A 22,122-nucleotide genomic window follows, 5' to 3' on the forward strand; every position below is an offset into this window, starting at 1 on the left:
CTGGCTGAGGTGCTGCCCCTGACACTAACATATTCATCCAGAGGAGAGCATGGGGGGCTTGGGGGGGGGGGGGGGGGGTGGTGTCTGATTTCCCGGTGGTGATGTCAGACATTTGTGGGAATTGACTGGGGACGGAGGAGGCCGGTGACGGGGGTGGAGTGGTGGGCGGTGGGGGTGGTGGACGGTGGGGGCGAGTGGCGGAGCAGGAGGTGGCAGACGGACGCGGCTCCTCACCAGGGCCGCCCAGACGGGGCCGAGTGGCGGGTGTGTCTCAGGAGAAGCTGCGCCTCATCCCCGTCCGTGGCTCTTATCACTCCTGACACTAAAAGGGCCGACAGCCTGGAGAGCCGAGAACAAGAAGGGTGAGAAGACGAAGGGTGTCTCAACAGCCATCTCCCAGTTGCAGCTGCACAGCCACACAGCATTGTGTTAGTCATGATAAGGAACAGCACAGTTTGACTCGGGGAGGGTATTTGTGAAAATCTGTGTCATAAAATGTTGCTAAAGTCACCCTGGTGAGCATGTGGGCTTGCTGTGAAGTCTCCGGTGCTGCTTTCATAGCCTTCTACATCAACGTGAATTCTGTTCCTCGGCTCTTTATAGTCCTGTGTGGAAATCAAATCAGATTAGCCCCCAACTTCATCTCTGAGATAGACAGTGCAGATGGCAGCTTTCTTATTCTCTTGAGTTGTATTGCCAGCGCACAGTATTTCTGATACTGTATTTCTGATGCCTCTGACCTCATCACATTTATATTTGTGCTAATAGTTTTTAAATATTCTACCTGGCTCTGTTGTCTCTGTGTCCACCTTAGCATGTCTTTTTGGCCGGAAAAAATATAATTTGAATACTGTATTTTCCGGACTATAAGTTGCACTTTTTTTCATAGTTTGGCTGGTCCTGCGACTCAGGTGCAACATATATATATATTTATATGGGTTTTTTCCTCTTCATGACACATTTTTTGACTGGTGCGACTTATACTCCGGTGCGACTTAATACGGTAGATTATATCATCATTATGGCCATGTTCACATAGAGATTTGATGTGGGATCCTGGTAAGCTACTGATTTTAGGGTAAAGAGTGAGTATTGGTGTGGTTCTTATGACTTGTGACCGTTGGTGCAGTTTGTTACCCCAGCCAGAAGCCCAGTGACTGAGTTATGTTCGTTCTAGTAACTCTACCAGCATTTTTGGCCTCCGTAAAAATGGATGCTCCATTTTCTTATCATTTCCTCACGGCTGCACATTTCTGCTTACCTGAAGTGTCAAGCGTCACAAACACTGGACGCTGCCGAGCCCTGTCTACTGCGCTGTCTCCTCTCCCACACAGATGCTTAGGCTTCCCTTCTCCTTATCACCCTCCTCCTCCCTCCCTCATCTCCGTCTCTCACTCTGTCTACTTGCTCTCTATCTACCACACACACACACACACACACACACACACACGCACACACACACACACACACACACACACACACATATACACACACACACACACTCACACACCACATACACACACTCACACACACACACACACTCACACACAGCATCTCTCTCTGCCTCCCACAAAACTTGTCTTGCCTAAAACACAATGTACCGGGCCTATAAAAGTCTGTGGGCAGAGAGCAGAGTGAATCACTGCAAATGCACTATGAAACAGGGGAACTAGGCACCCTGCAATATTTATGTGCACTTTTACACAAGTTGGCTTTTATACACTTTAAAAAGGGGGCAAGGGCTCCGTTCCTGAGAAAGATGGGCTGGCACACACCTCTGTCAGGTATGGCCGTGATGGGCGATCTGCCACTCGCAGAGAGAGAGAGAGAGAGAGAGAGAGGTGAGGGAGAGAATCAAGATGGATAAAAAAGTGGCTTGTGGTTTGATCTGCAGCGCTGAGGCTGTCTTGTCTTGATGTGAGACGTGCTGGAACAGTCTCACCTCCCACGGCTCCTGGAAGCTGAGACGTAATGCTCTCCTCTTTGTACTGTCAGCGTGATCCTTGTGGAGATATGCCGCATCTCTGGGCCTTTTCAATGCGCTGGGCTTCAGTGGCTCAAGAGACGGCCCATCATCGGCTCATGTTACAGCGTGTGTCTCTCGTGGATGTGAAAGTGCTCCCCCCATTTTTATTTCCCATGTGTTGATGGTTATCAATATCGTTTGAGCTGCGTAGATGTTCTGGATGTAAATGAATAAAATGCAAACTTCAATAGTGTGAATGATCTCAACAGATTTACAAGCAGCGGTGCATCTCTGTGCTGGCGAGCCCTGTGTGGATAGCCAGCCTTCTGCCTGATTAATGATTCATAGTGTTGATGTGTGCTGCTTGGTGCTCTGCTCTACGTGGGAGCAGCCTGGGTGGGACCGCCATGACCACACGCCCGCGTCTGCTCCTCTTGGCTGGATGTCACCGGCTGCTCTCTGCCATATGCTGTGAGCCAGAGCAGAACTCAGGCTCCTGTGAGAGTCCAGTGTGCTTCTGGGGGGTGGAGGGGGCTAGCCGCTTGTTTTCTTGCTTGCTCACTTTGTTTTTATTGTTGTTACATGCTCCCCCCCCCCCCTCCTTTTAGTCTGTGGATGCTTTTTTTGCTGATCCCAATAGTGACTGGCCTAGAAACAGCGTGACAGTGTTGTTGGGATGGGGTGGGATGGGGGTATGTGGGGGCATGTTCCCCTGATTCAGCTGTGGATGCATCCAGCTTCCACACGGCACAGCGGTCTGGCGCCCAGCAGAGCGGCCCTGAGAGAGAGGGGCAGCTTCACGCTCTCATGCCCCTGTGTTGCCTCTCATAGGCCTCACCTTCTCATCACCTCCTCATCACTACTCACCCACCTCCTCCTCACTACTCACCTCCTCCTCACTACTTACCACCTCCTCACTACTCACCTCCTCATCACTACTCACCACCTCCTCATCACCTCCTCATCACCTCCTCCTCACTACTCACCTCCTCCTCACTACTCACCCACCTCCTCATCACTACTCACCACCTCCTGATCTCCATCTCACCAACCACTCTCTCTGTGGCTCTTTAAAGTCACATTATTAAGCCAAACCCATATCCTTACACACATTTAAATAGTGTTGTAACTGTTTGTCACTGCTGAGGATATTGGTAAACTTACCCACACAGCCATGTCTGGTGTGTTGCCACGGTGACATTTTGTGCACACGTCTGCCTAGATGGCAGTCTGTATTTTCATCCATGGGTGGCCTCTGTTGAAAATAGTGCCGGTCGTGCTCTGGACCCCCGTGCGAGCACCGTGGGATGGTGCGTGCTGCCGGCCCCGTGTGGACGTGTGGAGTAGCGTGTCCCCGCACCGCACCCACCTCTTCAGCGCATCTTCACTGCTCAGTCCAAACACTTCAGTCCAAAAACGTCTGTTTTCCAACGGTAAATGGTAAATGGTATATCAGGTTTCTCAGCCAAGTATACTTGCGTATACAAGGAATTTGGTCTCTGCATTTATCCCATCCGTGAATTAGTGAACGCATAGAGCACACAGTGAACACACAGTGTGGCACTTGAGCCGTTACTACTGGTCGGGGATCGAACCGGCAACCCTCTGGTTACAAGCCAGTAGGCCACGACTGCCCTCAACCATGCCACTCTCCTCTCCATCACACATGTGCCATGAATGTGTGCATGCCATAGTGTGCAGATTTTGGAATAGTCTCCACCACTGCAGTAGTCTACAAGGATAACCTTATTTGGTTTTTCTTTGAAGCCACAGGAGTGGCACTGTCAGCAGTTTGAATCTGATTTCCCTTACACAGGCCACAAATGGCTAATACTGAAATTGATGTACAGTATAGCCGCCATCTTTAATTGTACTTCCAAGTAAGAAGTGTTTCTGCTCTGTGAAGAGCACTGGCTGTGATGTACGTGTTCACCATGTGGAGTCTGTCTGAGTGCCATCTCTCTCTCTAATGCATTATCCACGCAGCCCCTCAGCATGTGGTCTGCTCTGACTGCTTCCACTCGCTCTGGCTGCTTCCACTCGCTCTTAGGACTCTTTTCTCTTTTTCTCTTTTTTGTCTTCCTCCTCACCATCTTCATCTTGCTCCTCACTTCCTCCTCCTCCTCCTCACCATCTTCATCTTGCTCCTCACTTCCTCCTCTTCCTCCTCACCATCTTCATCTTGCTCCTCACTTCCTCCTCCTCCTCCTCCTCACCATCTTCATCTTGCTCCTCACTTCCTCCTCCTCCTCCTCAGCATCTTCATCTTGCTCCTCACTTCTTCCTCCTCCTCAGCATCTTTCTCTTGCTCCTCAGTTCCTCCTCCTCCTCCTCCTCACCATCTTCATCTTGCTCCTCACTTCCTCCTCCTCCTCCTCAGCATCTTCATCTTGCTCCTCACTTCCTCCTCCTCCTCCTCACCATCTTCATCTTGCTCCTCACTTCCTCCTCCTCCTCAGCATCTTCCTCTTGCTCCTCACTACCTCCTCCTCCTCCTCACCATCTTCCTCTTGCTCCTCACTCTCTCTGTTCTTGCTTTAGGTTTATGTACTGTACATCTGAATTGTGGTTGCCTGGTAACCACAGCGCACTCACTATACAGTCTTTTAGATATTTTACAGTTAACTTCACATTTCAGATGTAAGCAATCCATTTAATAATAATTCAGCTGTTGCCACAATTCATTTACCTGAGGGGTATTTCACAAAGGCAGAATTAAGACATCCAAGATAAATGATAAAGCGAGGTTTGACATAGCGTTGTCTGGTCATCCTAGCTAAACTCGTTTCACTAACGACAATCCAAGATGAGTAGGAGCAACTATGTCAAGCCAGGTGTAAGTAATTCAGGATGTGTGCGCGTTCTCGTTTCTGCTCCAAAATGCCCACGGTTGGAATAAAAAAGACGCGAAAAATAGCGTCATTCACACAAAGTGAACAACCGCTTTTGATATAGACTAACAATGAAGTAAAGTTATCCTTTTTGGAATGGGGAATCACGGCTATTTCTGTAAAACTGCGGGAGTAGGCGTGGTAGACCAACTGAATGCAAATGTACGTATGCACCCACGTGTGAGTGCTTTCTTGTCTCGGCGCGCAACGTCATTAAGAAAGCGCTTGCCTCTGCAAAGATGCACATAGTATGATATACCTTAATATTATAGTTGAAAATACCTCCGAGAACTTGCCCCTCCACTTCCAATCAACTATATAGTAGGCTATTCATCAAACGCCTATCAATAAAATAAGCAAACAAAGAGTACCTAGGCCTATGTTAATAATTATAAGGCTATCACAATTAAAATAATAACTATATGGTAGTAGGCAGACAATCTGTTTTGTTTTGCGAGCAAATACGTTTAGCAAATAGTTTATAAATGGAATAAAGCTCCTTAAAAATTAGCACGGAGGTCTGATGTGAATGACAGCTAGCTGAACTAATAAGACGACATAATTACCATTAGAATTAACTTAGCTTGGCTGTTAGCCTGGTCGGGACCAGGCTAGGTGCAGAGAATAAATCCCCATGGTAACTTATGTGCCATCTCTTTTGTGAAACCAAGTCAAGGCTAAATTCATCCAGGATAACCTAAAAATCCCAGCTTAATCCCTTATCTAGGTTTTGTGAAATACCCCTCTGTACATGCAAAATTTGACATCGGTCTTTAAAAGTAATGTTTGTGTTCAGACTACACACCTGGATTTGTTTTCCTGTGAGTGGAGATTAAACTGTAAAGGAAGCATTTGTTGGCTCTTTGTGCTGCTGGGCTGATTTGTCTGAGGTGCACTGGTAGGACTCCATTTCCATAATTCATCTGGCTCTATCCAGCAGCCTTGTGTTTCTTCAGCAGCAGTGTGTGTCCTCCAGTTCTCTTACAAATGAGCCCCCTTTGAATGTTGTGAGGGTGCATGAATAATACATTATGAAATCTGAAATGCAGTTTACAGAGGGAAAAAATGAAGTTTAAAGGTATGCTTTGAGTTGGCCATTGTATGTTGACATGAACATCCCGGGCACTGCTGAACCTGGTAAGGACCTGGGGTTGGTCTGGTGCCCAATTACTCCAGAGTCAGTTGCATGCTGGGATATCTGGTAATTGGCCATGGAATGTTCTTTATTTACAGGAAGTTGTTCAAAGGGAATGGACTTGTATAGGGGTAGAAGAGTGAGTCCGCTTCCGAGCCACTAGGAAGTGCCCTTCCTGGTGACTGAAACTGGCTTTTGCGAGGAGGCCGACTTTATCTAAACAGGCTGCGGCTGAATGGCTGTGCTGAATGAATGGAGCACAGAGGCCGGATGATCTCAACAAGCCCCTCGCTTCATTATCAGTCATTATGACCTGGTGGAGACTGTGTACCCACTGAGATCACGGCCGTTAAGCTGTCAGTGCCACTGAGATAAATATCCCCAGTCCAGCCAGAGGAAGAAAGGGAGGAAGAGGTGGAGAGAGACACAGAGACACAGAGACACCCATCTTTTTTACAATGACATGCAGCCCAAGTCCTGTACATCGCTACATGCTTGAATCTGCTGTCTGTTTGAACGTGGACATTAATTGGGGCAAGATTAATTTATGAATCTTTTCCCTGAGCTGTTTTATGCATGTATTTTATTAGATGTGCCATGTCTTGCATGTGCACACACACACACACACACACACACGCACACACAGGGTGTGTGAATGAGCTAATCATTCAAGCTGCCGTCACTCACATGTCTCCAAGGCTCCTGGACCTCTCCATGATCCCCTGCTGGGATTGGCATTCCCTGCTGGAGTGGCCGGCTCCGCCCTGCCCGCGTCTGCTTCCTGCTCTGCCAGCGGGCCAGCGTGCGCCCTGGCGTCTCCCGAGATGAGATAAGAGCGAGGCGCAGATCTCGCGGCCCATCTCTCAAGAGTCCCGTCGTCTCCTCCCCCACCCCCACACGCCGGCCCCCGCTCGCTCTCCCACTCGATGGCGCATGGTGTGGCGCGGCGCGGTGGGGGCTGGGGGGGGGATGAGCTGCGGAGCCCCATGGGGCTTACACTGTGGATTACTGGGGCCTGCTTTAGCAACGTTTCCGCGTGCTACAGGGTCAGCAGGCAGCCGGCCCAGTGCTTGACTTGGCAGGGCTCGGAGCCCGCACCACACTTATACAGCAATAACCTCAGCTGCCACCAGCGTAATTGCACTAATGCACTGGTGCAAGGAGCTACCATTTTGTTTTGGTTTTTATGATGGAACTGAAGAAGATGTCAGAGAAAGGGAGGGAGAGAGAGAGAGAGAGAGAGAGAGAGAGAGAGATGCATTTTATTCAAAGGCTCCTCATGCTTAATGTAGGTTACTATGTGCGTCTGGATTGACAGTGGGACAATATAACATGACAGTAATGTATTCAGCTACTTTTAGACCCTGGATTAACCTTGTATAAGTCACTTTATGCATTAGGAGTTATGAGTGAATGAATGCCTCCTGTTTTACAATGCTCTACATATTACTGAACATACTTTAATGGTTCCAAGTTGATTCAATTGGAATAATTTATCTTGTGTATGTCCACAGCTAAAGTAAACATAATTCAATTTTTTATTAAATTCTCTTTATAGAACCTGATGTTCAGACTGATAGTCAGGAATCCGACATGTTCTCAGTAACTTCAGCTATTTGCGGAGGTAGCCTACTGTATAGGAGAGAAGTACTTTTCACTGAAAGGCCGTACTGTTGTGGTGAGCACCAAGCATTACACAGTTTAAATAGCACAAGAGCCACCTGAACTGTGGAATCCTGTTCTTTCCTGTGGCACCTCCACCGGTCTTTGTGCATCTTGTCAATGCCTGGAAAGAGGTGGGCGACTAACAAATGTTGTGATGCATACACGTGAGTGCCGGAGCCCCAGGGACGCTCGGAGAGCAGCCGCGATTTTATTATATGCCTGCTAGTTCTGATACTGAGGTGCTAGACATAGATATTAAGAATCCATCCACAAAAATCCATCCACAACTTCAGATAATTGTGTTACAGTTGAGATGCTAACTTGATAACTTAAAAGACTTCCTAATGTACAGTATGTATATCTGATTGGTTTGCCCTTTTAGACATCATTCCTTCATACGGCAGGCTGAGGTGGACCAATAGCATTTCCAAACAGAGATCTGAACCTGTCTCATCATATGTAAAATAATAACAAACAAACGAGGACACTCTTCCCAACACAACACAACACAACATGCATCTTTTCTGTCCCCCCCCCCCCCCCCCTCAGTATTTGATATGCAGAGGAAATGAGAGAGAGAAAGCATGAGAGACAATGTGCTTTATTATATGCCATTAGTCATCGTGACATCGTGACATTGTGGCAGTGCAGTTAAAAAAAAGAAAAACAGAAGGAACGAGGGGAAAAAACCTCGGTGTGCTATGAAGGCTTTGCTAAGGCATGAAGGACCTCTCTGCTCCTCCTGTGGCTCCTGGAATACAGCGGAGAGAGAGCAGAGCATTTGGATTGGGAGCCTGTGTGTGGACATTTCCTGAGCCACAGCCAAGGACACACATTCCATTCCGCCGTGTGCTTGTTGTGCCTTCACAACGCAACGGTTCCTCACCAAAGTGTTTTTTGTGCCGTCGTGATTTTGAGCTGGCGACTTCTGACGCCTTGCCCCCCCTTGTGCTGAGGAGGAGGGCCGCGTCTAAAACACGCACACACATACACACACACACGGCTGATGTGTTGCTATGGTGCAGGATGAAGCAGAGTTCACATTAGCAGTGCTGGGGCTAATGACAGAGAGACTGCAGTGATGACGCACAGACAGGCAGAAGCGTGTTTATTTTGTGGAGGGCTTTCTCATATGTGACACACGGACACACACACAAGACAAGGTGTTACATAAGCTTTGTTTAGAAAGAGCTCATCGTGGATGCTCCAAATCACCGGCCTGACAGTAGAACTCATTTACATTCTGTCCATGCATCCGCAGGACTGGGACATTACGAATACCTCTAACTAGTGTTTGAGCGTGTGTGTCCGTACTGTACGGGTGTGTGTGTATGTGTGTGTGTGTGTGTGTGTGTGTGTGTGTGTGTGTGTGTGTGTGTGTGAGCTGGAACCCTGGCGTAGCGTGCCACTTGTGTAACACACACACACAGAGAGGGTTACGGGACACTGTGCATAGGCGGCTGGAGCAGCGGCAGATCCTGATCAGCCAGCTTATAAAACCCAATATGGGCTGCAGCGGATTAATATTCCCCATTAAAATTCCAATTATATAATCAGCCAAATCCACAGCCACTGCATATGCTCATCGGGAGATTTCTGAGGCCAGTGACGAGTCCGCTGTCTGAGATGATGCTGGGGGAGAGCTCAGAGACAGAGGCTGAATGTGTGTGTGTGTAGATCTGTGTGCAGACTGATGCAACATCAGGCCACTCACCCTGAACTCTCTCTCTCTCTCTCTCTGTCTGTCAGATTGTGGTCAGTGGCATTGCTGCCTCTTGCTGCTCCTCTATGCGGCTGCTGCTGACTATCCAAAGCCACAAGTTACAGAGCAGCATTAAAGCAAGCCAGTGACGCCACGCCAGATTGCTTTGTCTTATGCCCAGGAGAGGAGAAGCTGCCACTGACTCGGCCATTTTGTAAATGCTCATCTCAGCCCACAAAGCCTGTAGGCTAGCAGAATTTTAATCAGATTTTTTTGTATCAGCATATGAGTTCTTTTGCAAAAACTGATAACTCATATTTTACAAATATTAAAAAAGTAATATCAATCAAACTACCGTTGTTCATTTTTATTAAGTGGAAATAAATGTAAGCGAAACAAGCCAATTTGAGTTTGATTGATATGACTTGAAATTCACTTAAAAAATAATTTACGTGGATGCTGATGAAGCTTGGTATTTTCAATGCCGTTTGTTGAAATGACATCAGCTTTTGAAGCCCCCCCTAGAGAATAACATAGAGTAATGATCTAGATTCCTCATGTAATTACCATGAGTCAAAAGAGTTCATCAATCTGTTCAACCCCAACAATACGAGTCAAAATGTTCAAGAAATTAATTATTCATGGATGAGCAAAGAATAGTATTTAAACATATACATCTGACCATGGGGAAATGCATATGAGTGCACAATTATAATTGCTGTAAGTAAAAGTAAAATTAAGTACTTTATTTTGTGTGTTGGTGTACATTTTCAGATGTGTTTGTCATATGTGTGATACATATTATGACACATATCATCTCTTAAACCAGATTGTGCCATTGATTTGTGTGTGTGTGTAAGTGTATGTCTTTGATTTAGATTAGGTTAGATTCATCTTTATTGTCATCGTGCAAAGTACAAGTACAAAGACAACAAAATGCAGTTTAAAAAATGCAGCATCTAACCAGAAGTGCAAAAAAAGTGCAATGTGATATACAAAGTATAGGCAGGAGGTGCATAGACATCTCAAGAAATATAGTGCAGTGTAGACAGTAGTATACAGTTGACTTACAGAAGGTAGTTTAGAGGTTTAGAGTAATATAAATTAAATATAAATAGATAGATAGATAGATAGATAGATAGATAGATAGAGAGATAGATACTTCATTGATCCCCAAGGGGAAATTCAAGAAATATGTGCAATGTATTAGCAGTTACCTTATAAGAGCGGAATAAATATGGCTATGTAATATGAACAATGTATGAACAACATGTACAGATATGTGCAATGTAGTAGCAGTAACATTATAATTGTAGTAAGAATAATATAGATATATGCAGTGTATTAACAGAATATAATATAAGAAAACAGAATAAATACGGATATTCAGTATGAAAAATACAGACAGATATGTACAGAATGTACAGCTATGTGCAGTGTGGTAACAGTACCATTGTAGTGCAGAAACAGTAAGATTATGAGTAGTAAGAATGTGTGTGTGTTGTCTCAGCCCTGTCCAACCCGTGCTCCGTGTCCAGCCCTAAGGTGTATGGGTAGGACAGACAGTGGATCTGGCCCCTCGATGGGAGGCAGATTGTTTTGGCAGTGTCTGAAGCAATGCAAAAGTGTCCTTTTTAAAACCCAAGGCCTCCTTCTCCCTCCACCACCTCTCTCTCTCTCTCCTTCTTCTCTTTTACTCAGTGGCCTTTCTGGCAATAAATACAACAGCATATGGATAACCGCTCTCATGAATGTATTCATAATCATGCAGAGAAAGATGTAGTGCCACACAGTGCTCTCTCTCCTTTTCTCTCTCACTCTCCCTCTGTTTGTCTCTCTCTCTCTCCCTCTCTCTCTTCATCTATTTCTTTCTTCCTCTCCGCCTTTCCTTCTCCCTCCTGATGCTTGTTGTTGTTGTTGCCGTTGTCCTACTTACTGTAATTCTTCATTACTTTCAACACCTACGTGATTGGTCAGCGGAGCCGAGTGTGCAGGGGAGCAGGGAGTGAATGGAGCCGCGTGGGTGATCCGGAGTGGTGAGAGCCGAGCAGAGCGAGGACACCAGAGCCCTCGTTCATCCCCCCCTCTGGGAGAGAGAGGGGGGGGGGGGGGGGGGGGTGATGTTTGGGAAGCGAGGCGAGGCAGGGCCAGATCAGTGCTATATCTGTGGAGTCAAAGGCTATGCAGTGGCTTGTTGTGTTTTCAACTCTCACTGTCTGTGGCGAGCCCCTTCAGCTGCCCTGTAGCCCGCAGGCCTGCATCTCTCTCCAGCTCTCTTTCTCTTATTCCCTCTCTTTTTGATGTTCCCCTCGCTCCATCTCTTTCTCTATCGTTCTTTTCAGACCAAAGTTTTCTGAGAAACAAAGTGATGCTCTGCAGCCCCTGGGTGATGGTGTGTGTTAGCACCTGGCTGTCTCCGGCCTCTCCTGCCTCATGCCCAGCCTCCTCAGGGCAGTGGGTTCAGCAGCATCCTGTGTGCTGACAGATTGCACTGGCCCCAGTGATAGTGGAGCTCAGGTCATGAAGCCTGTAGCGACAAACAGAGGGAGAGTGAGAGAGAAAAGGAGAGAAAGCACTGTGTCAAAAGCACGGCTGCACACCACTGGCTGTTAGCAGGGATGTGTGCAAAAGGGCAGGAAAGACAATCACAGGATTTTGTCTGATCTTACCAAAATATCCAAGCGGTGGATCTTTTCTAGAGTAGTGGAGAAGCCCCATGCCCTTTTCCTGGCGCTCTTCAGCACAAGAGGCACATCTCTCAGCTTAGCAACAACAGGGTAGCAACCAGCTAGAGATGCGAGCTAGTATTGAAGACAAAGAAAGGCAATATTATGTGCGTTTCAGGGTGTGCTGAATATTTTCCTGGTATGGCCCAGGAATTATTAGTTATTAGTTATATTATTAATTATTAGGAATTATTATATGCTCAGTCTCTCGCTTGCCTTCATTCCTTTTCTTGCCCTGTACTCTCCTCCAGACTTCACTCAATTACAGTGGGCATCTGGTTCTGCTGCTGGTCATTTGAGGCCAACCTGATGGCAAGCTGCCGTCTTTTTTCATGAGAGCGGGAGCCGGATGCAGACTTTGGAGTGATGGAGATGATGACACACAGACCCACCAGCACAATGAGAAGCTCACACAAACCTCCCCACATCCGGGCCTGATCAGATTGGACAGGCTGTTGTTAACCCAGAACTGCTAAATGTTCTGATGTGGGTCTCTGTTCGATGCCGTAGTAGCCGTCATTTTGGAAAAGCATGCGAGTGCGTCAGGTTCAGTAGCGGTGCGCTTGGGGGAGTTGTTGGCCAGTGTTCTGAGCAGTGCACGCAGACAGAAGGCTGCGCACCTGAACTCACGGAGAGCGCCAATCTGTTGATCTGGCTTTAGATGCCTCTGCGCGCTGCCATGGCCACGCTACACATCATTAGTTTGGATTTCTTGGTGTCTGAAGGTCAGCACCGCGACCTTTCAGAGGCTCATTTGGAGCCTCAGCTCGGCGTGACCCAAAACAGACGGCAACGACGAGAGCCGCGACGAGACGGCGTTACGCAAAGGCGGCGGTGTGTGGGGGGTGGGGGGGCGGGGGGGGGGGGTGCGCTGCTGTGGACAGCTCTGCGGTCAGACTGCCCTGCTGCATAATCAGGCAGATGTGTTTTTTAGACCCCTGCGCCGCCATGGCGGCAGCCGAGGACCTGTGCGACCAGCTGCCTCGTGATGGCTGCGCTCATGGCTGTCAGGCTGGGTGGAATGAAAGCGGTAGGGGGTTGTTTGCGTGGGAGCGGACAAATCCGAATCCGATGACCTCTGTGTCTATTTCAGTCATGCTTCTTTGGCAGCTGATTAGGTTTCAGATTGTCCAAAGTGGTGTGCGGCAGGATTCGAGGCATTTCAGTTTGAATCATCATCCCTTTATCGCTCTCTTTTGCTCCCTCCCTCTTTCTCCTTCTCTCTCCTTATCCCTCTCTCCTCTGCTTCGGCACCCCTGGTTGAGCGTGAATGAGATGTTGGGTGCGTCGTAATTGAGTGGGTATTGATCGGATTGCAGCGTAGCATATGAGACGCCAAGGTGGGAGAGGAACAGATAAGCACAGTGGACCTTAACACCCCCCTCCCCTTGTCCCCATTGACCTCCCTTTTTTTCCTCATGTACCTCTCCTCCACTTGAACAAAACACACATGTCCCCACACCTCACAAGGCTCAAGCCTCAAAGATCCTGCATTGGGAGATATGGGGCTCATGTAGCACTGCAGCTGCACAAATCAAATCCGTGTGGGGGGTGTGCAAGAGCAGAGGAGTCGTCATCCCACCCCTACAGAATCTTATCTGACAGCCCCCACTGTAATGAGATGATGGAGAGGCTGTCAGGGATGTCGGCCAAGAGACCTTCACCACCCAATAATGCTGTTAGCACAGATGCTAAATGGAAGGTTAACTCGGGGATAGCTGCTTCTGGTGAATGGAGAGTGTTTCTTCGTCCTGTTGTTATTGTGATGTTTTGGGCGTGGATTCAGTTTTTTGGATTCTGTGGATTCTGTTATTTGGTGTACATAACCTAGACATTTTTTGAAAATGTAAATTGTTGTGGTGAATTGTAAAAAGACTGTGGTTCTTTTGTTCTAATATGCCACAAAAATATGTTTTAATATCCACCTACACAATAGCACATTTTGGCATGGTGGTCAATTCTGCTGTGCACATTTCAACATTATGGTTATTGGTCTCTCAGAGAAATCCATGTAGCCATAAACACATGTTTTGAGTTGTATGTGAGAGGCGACTTTGAAGCACTGAGCTCGGTGTGAGCCCCCCCCCCCCCCCCGTCGCTGCTCATATCTGTCTCAGGCAGACTGGTCGGCAGCGGTGCGCTGGGGCCCCAGAGAGCGCCTAGTCCACGGAGGCCACCGCTGGAGCGCGTGCAGACAGCAGCAGCAGCCCTGCGTCCTGAGCAGTGAGCTGGCGAGGAGAGGGGGAGGGCTCTGAGAGCAGCCTGCCTGCATGCCTGCCAGCCAGCCAGTGTGCGAAGCCCGAGCAGCAGTCGCCATGGCAACCCATATATTATTTAACAGCTTGGATGAGGTCTTCTTTTTTTTTCGCCCTGGCGCTCGCCAACGGTTTCAGGACAAGCCTTTGACGGATGGCGCTCCCACAGGGAGCTGGGCAGCCAAGGCCAGGGGCAGCGGTGCTCGGAGCGCCGGGCATAAATACACCTCCCTAATAAGGGAGCTCAGACCCAGGCAACAGCAGCAGCCCAGTTTGTGCACTCATTCCCTGGTGATCTACACAAATGAGTGTGAACTGTGTTGTGCTCAGTCACCTTCATTTCCCTGTTGGAATGAGGGATGTGGAGGAGGAGGGGGAGATGATGGATGCGGCGGGTGGTGTCCAAGGGCAGAGTTGTTTTATAATAGAGCTGGTGGAGTATGTGTGCCGCTATGTAACAGACGTGTGTGTGTGACTGGTTACCTGTGAGTGTGTGTGTGTGTGTGTGTGTGATATGTATGTGTGTGTGTATTTGAGACAGTGAGATTGCAGCTGCACCAGTGTGAACTGCAACAGCTGGCTGCACGTACAGCCTTAAATGATTAGTGTTTTGAATTAAAAGGAAATTAAAGGATTTATGATAATCTAATCCAGATTAGGTTAATTCCCCCCCCAGTGCCCCTTAGTCTTCCCCTGCTGCCACATCTGGAGGAGCTCCAGCCTTTCCCTGCCGTCTCCTTGTCTCCTCTGCGCCTCTGCTGCCCACCTGGCTTCCCCAGACATCTCTCTCCAGCTCATGGCCCTCCCTCTTCAACTCTAACCCCGCCCCCCTCTCTCATCCCGCTGTCCTTTTTTAATCTGGCAGAATGTGTGTGTGTGTGTGGAGGCCTGACGTGCCGTGCACTACAGACAGCGTAAGCCTCTCTCCAGCACGACGCACGTCACTGTCACAGAGGCCCTGTGATGTTGTTCCCCGGGGGGTGGGGGGGTTGGGCGGGGTCATCCTCACCCCACCTCCTGTCAACCCCACCCCTCCCCCCACCTCTGTCTCACTCTCTCACCGAAGGCCAGAGAGGGGCCAGGATTACAGATGTTGAGATTATCTTGCTGTCCTCTTTGTTGTGCTTACGCGGTGTGATAAAGATGCTGGGATTACGGCGGCAATCCCAGACCAGGATGATGCCTCTTACTGCTGGCTTTACTGGCCCCAGACTGTGGCTGGCTCTCTGTGTCATTACTGGAGCATATTTCCTGTTTAATTGGCAAGCTGGCCAGTGCACGCACCTTATGGTAAGATGGATGGGGAGTGGGCATGCATAGCTCTGCGTCTGAAGATGCATTGATCTACATACAGTACAGTACAGGCCTCAAGCCCAGAGAAGCAGAGCACAGGGCCAGTGAGCACGTGCAGTAGAGTCTTCCACGATATGCAGAGACTCATTGGAATTTAAACTGTAGCCTATAAAACCGAATGTTCAAATCACTGCCATTGGTCGATGATGTGTGAATGCTATGGCCATTTGTTTCCTGACTAGTTTAGTGTGCTTCTTTGTGTTATAATGAACATTGAATGTGGTGGAGGCAGTCAAGCTGAACAGCATTGCCCATTGACTTTGGTCTTCAATCGTAAATTAATTGAAGTTGGTTTTACAGTTATGTACTGTAGTAGCCAACATTTGTGACCTCTAATGTCATTTCTTTTGACAGATTACAGTTTCTTGATCTAGTTGTGATGAGGAGGTGAAAAAACTGATACTGCCAAGAAAGCGTCTTGGATACCCCCCCAGCAACTATTGACAATATGGTTTAGCTTCACCGAGTTGTGTAATACAGATGGGCTGAAAGAATTGACACAAAAATGATGGTGAAAAAAATGATGCTGGCTCCTTGTTCTTGTACAGTATGCTCCAATATTGAGTTCCTGCCTGTCATGGAGGAAGGTTATGTCCAGCAAGCTGAGAGTGGTCAGTGCTCTTTACCTGCCGTCACCTCCTGCACATAGTGATGCAGGGGGGCGCTGACGCTACAGGGCCTGAGCTGAGGACCTGGACTGCATCTTATTTTCAGGAAGAGAGCAGCACATTACTGGTACAGAGTGTGTGTGTGTGTGTGTGTGTGTGTGTGTGTGGTGTGTGTGTGGTGTGTGTGGTTGGTGTGTGTGTGGTGTGTGCCTTTTCCACCTGAGTGCGTCCTGTACCTGTCAGTGGCATCAGCAATGCGGAGGGTGGAAGCAGGTAGGGGTGTCAGGTGAAAATGGAGAAATGGAGGAGGCTGTGCGAGGAAAAGCTTTTAGTAGGCGGCCGCTCCGCTCCGCTCCCCACCCCCCTGCTGGACCTCGGATGATCCTTCTGCAGTTGGCCCAGCACCTCCTCACACCTCCTCACTCTCCCCCACTCCTCGCTCTGCAGTCGTTCCCGCACCTCTCCACTCTCCCCCTCTCCTCCTTTCCCCTGGTGGTGGGGCCCAGGCAGCTCATGTGGAGAGATCATCTGCCCGCTGCAAACACAAACAACATCTGCCTCCACTAAGGATGACAGGCCGGGGCAAAACATAGCAGCAAGACATGGCCACCACACCTTTTTGCAATTTTAGGGCTGTTAGTGGAAAGAAAATAGTAATGACAAACAAAAACACATATAGACAGTACTGTGTGTGTGACTGTGTGTGTGTGTGTGTGTGTGTGTGTGTCTTTGTGTGAGAGAGAGAGAGGGAGAGTGACTGGTGTTTGGGTGCTGATTGGGAGGTCTGAGGAAATCACGGATGGATGGTGGATCAATAGGAGAGCGGGCCGAGCGCCGGTGGCTGCCTGGGAGGAGAGGACGCTGGGCTGAGGAGGTGGGGAGGCAGCTCTGGGAACAGGCTCTGCGTGCTGCTGCCCCGTCAGCACCAGCCCCCCTCTGATCAATACCTCCGCCGCACAGTTAGGTCTGCATGGGAGAGGCCAACACTGGCCAACACTGGCCGCTCCACTGGGGCACAAGGAGCCCCTTCTGAGAGAGCTTACTTGGTTATCATTTGTTGTTGTTGTTGGAGCTTTGAAATACAACCAGCAGGACAGGGGAGATAGAAATTATAGAGACTTATAGACACTGATCCTTCCGATCCGACCGTTCCTGAAAAATGGTCTCTCCTGTCCGTGTGGTTAACACTCAGCAGAGCATGGGATCGTGTCAGAAAGCGTCCCAAAGCTCACTCTGGTCTACCAAAAAGCTCTTCACGTATTTTGTGTCTCCATCCATTACGTCATCCCATTTCTCTCTCTACTGACTCGTGGTCCAATGGCGCTGTCACAGTTTGTGAGCTATAAAAACAAGGGGAGGGATGTGTGATTTAGTGTAGCTCAGGGCCAGCGCCACCGGGGGCTCCGCTATGATCCCTCACATGCACACGCCGCTCTAAAATCATCTCAGGCCCCGCGGCCCTGCCTCCTCTCTCAGCAGCCTCACTCTGCCCTGCTCTGCTCGCACCAGGCATCTGTGTGTCTGTCCGCCTCCGGTCACACATACCGTCTGCGCCACTGGCATCCGTTTGTTGAGCTATTCCTGACCAAAAATTTGTTCTTTAATGTGTGTGTCTGTGTGTGTGTGTGTGTGTGTGTGTGTGTGTGTGTGTTTGTGTGTGTGTGTGTGTGTGTGTGTGTGTCTGTGTGTCTGTGTGTGTCTGTGTGTCTGTGTGTGTGTGTGTGTGTCTGTACTTGGCATCCTTGTGAGTGTGTCTGCCTGTGAGGCTGGCAGTGGAGGTAATGGGTATCTCTTCTCCTCATCTTGCAGGCCAACCCTCCCCCCATCATTGTCAACGCAGACTCGCTGGATGTAGGCCCTTATGTAAGTATCTGTTATGTGTTTCTCTCTCTTTCCCTTTCCCCCTCTCTCTCTCTCTCCCTCTCTTTCTCTCGTTCTGTCTTTCGCCGTGTCTCATGCTCTCATTACCTCCTCGTTCTCAAATTGCCGTGGCCTCGCAGAAGCCTAAGGCATGGATATAACTGAGTGTAGGATGAGGACAAGTGCATATGCTGCGTTCCTCTGAAACAGGACAGACACGGCTGTACTGCTCCTATTCCCACATGCACGGGCCATATGCTGAATTATGTCACAGTGTGAGCAAATCTGCGTATATCAACTGTAATCTTCTTACTTAGTTTTAATCTTTGATCATTCACTCCAGTAAGTAACATAAATCCAATTTACATTGTTTATCTGTTGGTGGATTACTGATGTTAACCAACGCTATGCTTTTGCTGTGTTTAAGATGGTGTATTTGTACTGTTTACCCAGTGAATGAAATATATCAACATCTATTCTCTCTGGTGACAGGTGAACGGAAGTGATGGCATGTACAAATATGAAGAGATCATCTTGGAACGGGTATGTCTTTTTTTACTGGCTCATTACTGAATATCCAGCAAGCTGCCAGCTTGGCAATTTGCATTTACCTCATCTGTTCTCCTTGGAACTTGTTTTCCTTTGATGCACAACAAACACTTCTTTTGCCACTAGATGGCAGTAGACTGTACTCTCTCTCTCAAGACCTACAGGGCCCCACCATATGGCATCTGTACAATCTTCGAACCAAACCAACACTGAGAATATGAATGTACGGTCATGGCCACAGACGCCCTGCCTCCCTATAGAACACCACGCTGCCACCGGCATGTGACTGTGCTGAGTAAAGTGGCCCACATTACTGTCTGCAGGCCTCCAGAGAAGCTGCCACCTCGTTAAAGCAAATGAGCTTCTCTCCTGTAATGCAGAGTCATGTGGTTTTAATCAGCGCTCATATGGCAGCTGTACGGCAGCCCCTGCCCATCACAGGGTCAATGGCATAATAAAGGCCCTGTGTGGCGCAGACGGCAGGATGGCCTGGGCTCTCAGAATAATTGCAGGGCTGCTCCGCTTTCGAGGTGGCATTTCTCATTGGCAGCGCTGAAGGAGATGATGTAAAATCACACTTTAAAAGGTCTGTGGGTGTGTTGCGTTTGGTGGTGGGAGAGCGCTCGCAATCTTTTCTCTGTCTTGTCTTTTCTCTTCTTCCTTTTTTTTTGCTCTCTCCCTCCCTCACTGGCATGCTCGCTCACTCTCTTTCTTCTCTCTCTCTCTCTTCTCTCTCTCTCTCTCTCTCTCTCCTCCCTCTGTTTATCTTGATCTCTCCTTCCTCTCTCTAACACTTTTTTACACTCTATCTCACTCTCTGTCTGCCTCCTTCCCTCTTCCTGTCTCTCTCTCTCTCCCTCTCTTTCTCTCTCTCCCTCTCTCTCTCCCTCTCTTGCTGCCACGGCCCTTGCTGGGGTGCTTCAGACTCCCTCTGTCCTAATTTGCAGCGACCGTTGCTCATTAATTATAGAAAATAATAAAGTGAAATCTTTTCTCAGCTGTCTTGTTTGGGGTCTGGCTGTGCCGATGTGACTGTTAGAGAGAGCCTGGTTGCCTCTGCCCAAAGAACACCAAATGAGGTACTTTAGCACGGGGCAAGCAAGCAGTGCTGGTGGTGCACTTGGCTTTTGCTTTTCAGGTGCTCTCCAGCGCACTATAAGCAACGTTAGATCCAGCTGAAACCACCTTTCTCACATGCGGCAGTTTTAGGTCTCGTCACACAGCACGTTAATGGAGCTCTCTTTGTGCAGAATGCACTCAAACCGAAAGCCCACACACACACATACACACACACACACACACACACACACACACACACACACACAATCAAGAGGCATGATTCCCAGAAACCCACGGTGTATGCACAGCTTGAGCCCCCCTGACCTTGAGAACGGCCTCTGTGTTTTGTGCATTGGCTGTATGTGTGCATTTGTGTCTGTCTGTGTACATGTTTATGTTTATGTCTATGATTAGAGCTCTTAGCAGACGCTTTTGTCTACCAAAGCAACTTACAATGATGTTAGTAACATTATATTAACATTAAAATCGACAGTCATATAGCCTATATTAAAAAAAAATACCAACAATAGTAATAGACTAAATAGAAATGAACAGAAAAATAACATAGGGACGTGTGAGTGGGTTTATATGTGTGTATGTGTGTGTGTGTATGTGTGCTTGCGCGCTTATTTATGTTTATCTATTAGAGCTGTGAGTTGTGTCTGTGTGAGTGTGTGTGTGTGTATGTGTGTATGTGTGTATGTGTGTGTGTGTGTGTGTGTGTGTGTGTGTGTGTGTGTTGTTAACATCTGCTGCGCGTTTGCAGGGCAACTCTGGCCTGGGCTTCAGCATCGCTGGGGGAATAGACAATCCGCACATCCCAGACGACCCAGGGATCTTTATCACCAAGATCATTCCTGGAGGAGCTGCTGCCATGGATGGCAGGCTGGGGTAAGAGCTGGCCTCCTCCCACACACACACACACACACACACACACACACACACACACACACACACACACACACACACACAGCGAGGGAGAGGGAGAAAGGGAGTCCAACAGAAAAGTGTGTGTGTGGGTGGGTGTGTGTGTGGGGGAGGTTATATGAAATACAGCAGACCCATGCCTCAGGCCCTGAGTGAGTTTCCTGTGTGTGATGGTTCACTAACAAGCCCGAGCCCAAACATGGAGCACTTCCTATTGCACTGGGTACAGTAGTGCTGTCCTCTCAGAGGCTATGGCTGCGTCGGATGCCAAATGTTGACTGAATGTCACGCTGCAGTCGGGCTCTCTGGGCTAAAGATAGAGCAGAGGATCGGAGATTGAGCCCAGATCAGCAGAATGGATTGGGTTTGCACTTTAGAGCTTTTTAGTAACAGTGCCCCTAACAGTTTGTGTGTGTGTGTGTGTGTGTGTGTGTGTGTGTGTGTGTGTGTGTGTGTGTGTGTGTGTGTGTTCCTCTGTATGGTTGTGCGTGTTTATGTGTGTGTGTGTGTTTCTCTGTATATTTATGTGTGTGTGTGTGTGTGTTTGTGTGTGTGTGTGTGTGTGTGCAGGGTGAATGACTGCGTGCTGAAGGTGAATGAGGTGGACGTGTCTGAGGTGGTGCACAGCCGGGCGGTGGAGGCTCTGAAGGAGGCGGGGCCTGTGGTCAGACTGCTGGTGCGCCGGAGGCAGGCTCCACCCGAGACCATCCTGGAGGTCAACCTGCTCAAGGGGCCCAAAGGTAAGACCACACACACACACACGCACAAACACACACGCACACGCGCGGGTGCACGCGCACACACACACACACACACACACACACACACACACACACACACACACACACACACACACACACACACACACACACACACACACATTTACCTTTTCTCTCTCAGTGCCTCCTTTCAGTGGCATTTCCTACAATCCCTGTTGTGTGTGTGTGGCCCTCATCTTTTAGGCCTGGGCTTCAGTATTGCTGGAGGCATTGGCAACCAGCACATCCCCGGAGACAACAGTATCTACATCACAAAGATCATTGAGGGCGGAGCAGCACAGAAAGATGGCCGTCTACAGACTGGAGATCGCCTGCTTGCTGTAAGAACCTCTATCTGTCACAGCAGCCGGACTCGTACGCTGCCTCCACCATTACACACCTAATCCACCAGTGGGGGATTGTGCATGCGTGCACACACACACACACACACACACAGCAGAATGAATACTGCTACTAGTACTCCTAGCCTTACAAATAATGTATACTAAGGATTCCTAAATCCTCATTTAATTTTATTCATTTAGTGTGTATATGATATGAAATACTTTTTATATGACATGATGATTATTCACAGTAAATAGTAAATATCTAATCTGGAATTTAAAAGAGGCTACTTTCCTGACACCTATGGTCAATCCTGATCCTCT

The 22,122-nt window shown here is 48.4% G+C and overlaps 1 protein-coding gene across 12 annotated transcripts in view; it reads left to right on the forward strand.

Moving 5' to 3' along the window:
* The window catches only part of dlg3 (discs, large homolog 3 (Drosophila)), an 85,280-nt gene that overhangs the window by 29,053 nt on the left and 34,105 nt on the right, over positions 1-22,122 (forward strand). For 6 of the 12 annotated variants that reach the window (XR_006025862.1, XM_042074884.1, XM_042074880.1 and 3 more), the window contains 6 exons: positions 18,111-18,164; positions 18,654-18,704; positions 19,709-19,789; positions 20,536-20,660; positions 21,267-21,436; positions 21,659-21,795. Coding sequence is in view for 11 of the 12 variants with exons in the window: in XM_042074884.1 (XP_041930818.1) it covers positions 18,111-18,164; positions 18,654-18,704; positions 19,709-19,789; positions 20,536-20,660; positions 21,267-21,436; positions 21,659-21,795 (618 nt within the window). In the remaining variant the exon portion in view is untranslated. The remainder of the gene's footprint in view (positions 1-18,110; positions 18,165-18,653; positions 18,705-19,708; positions 19,790-20,535; positions 20,661-21,266; positions 21,437-21,658; positions 21,796-22,122) is intronic. The other 6 variants (XM_042074881.1, XM_042074882.1, XM_042074887.1 and 3 more) reach the window with 1 other exon arrangement.

The sequence above is a fragment of the Alosa sapidissima genome, chromosome 20, assembly GCF_018492685.1.
Source record: "Alosa sapidissima isolate fAloSap1 chromosome 20, fAloSap1.pri, whole genome shotgun sequence".
Taxonomy (NCBI): Eukaryota; Metazoa; Chordata; class Actinopteri; order Clupeiformes; family Clupeidae; genus Alosa; species Alosa sapidissima.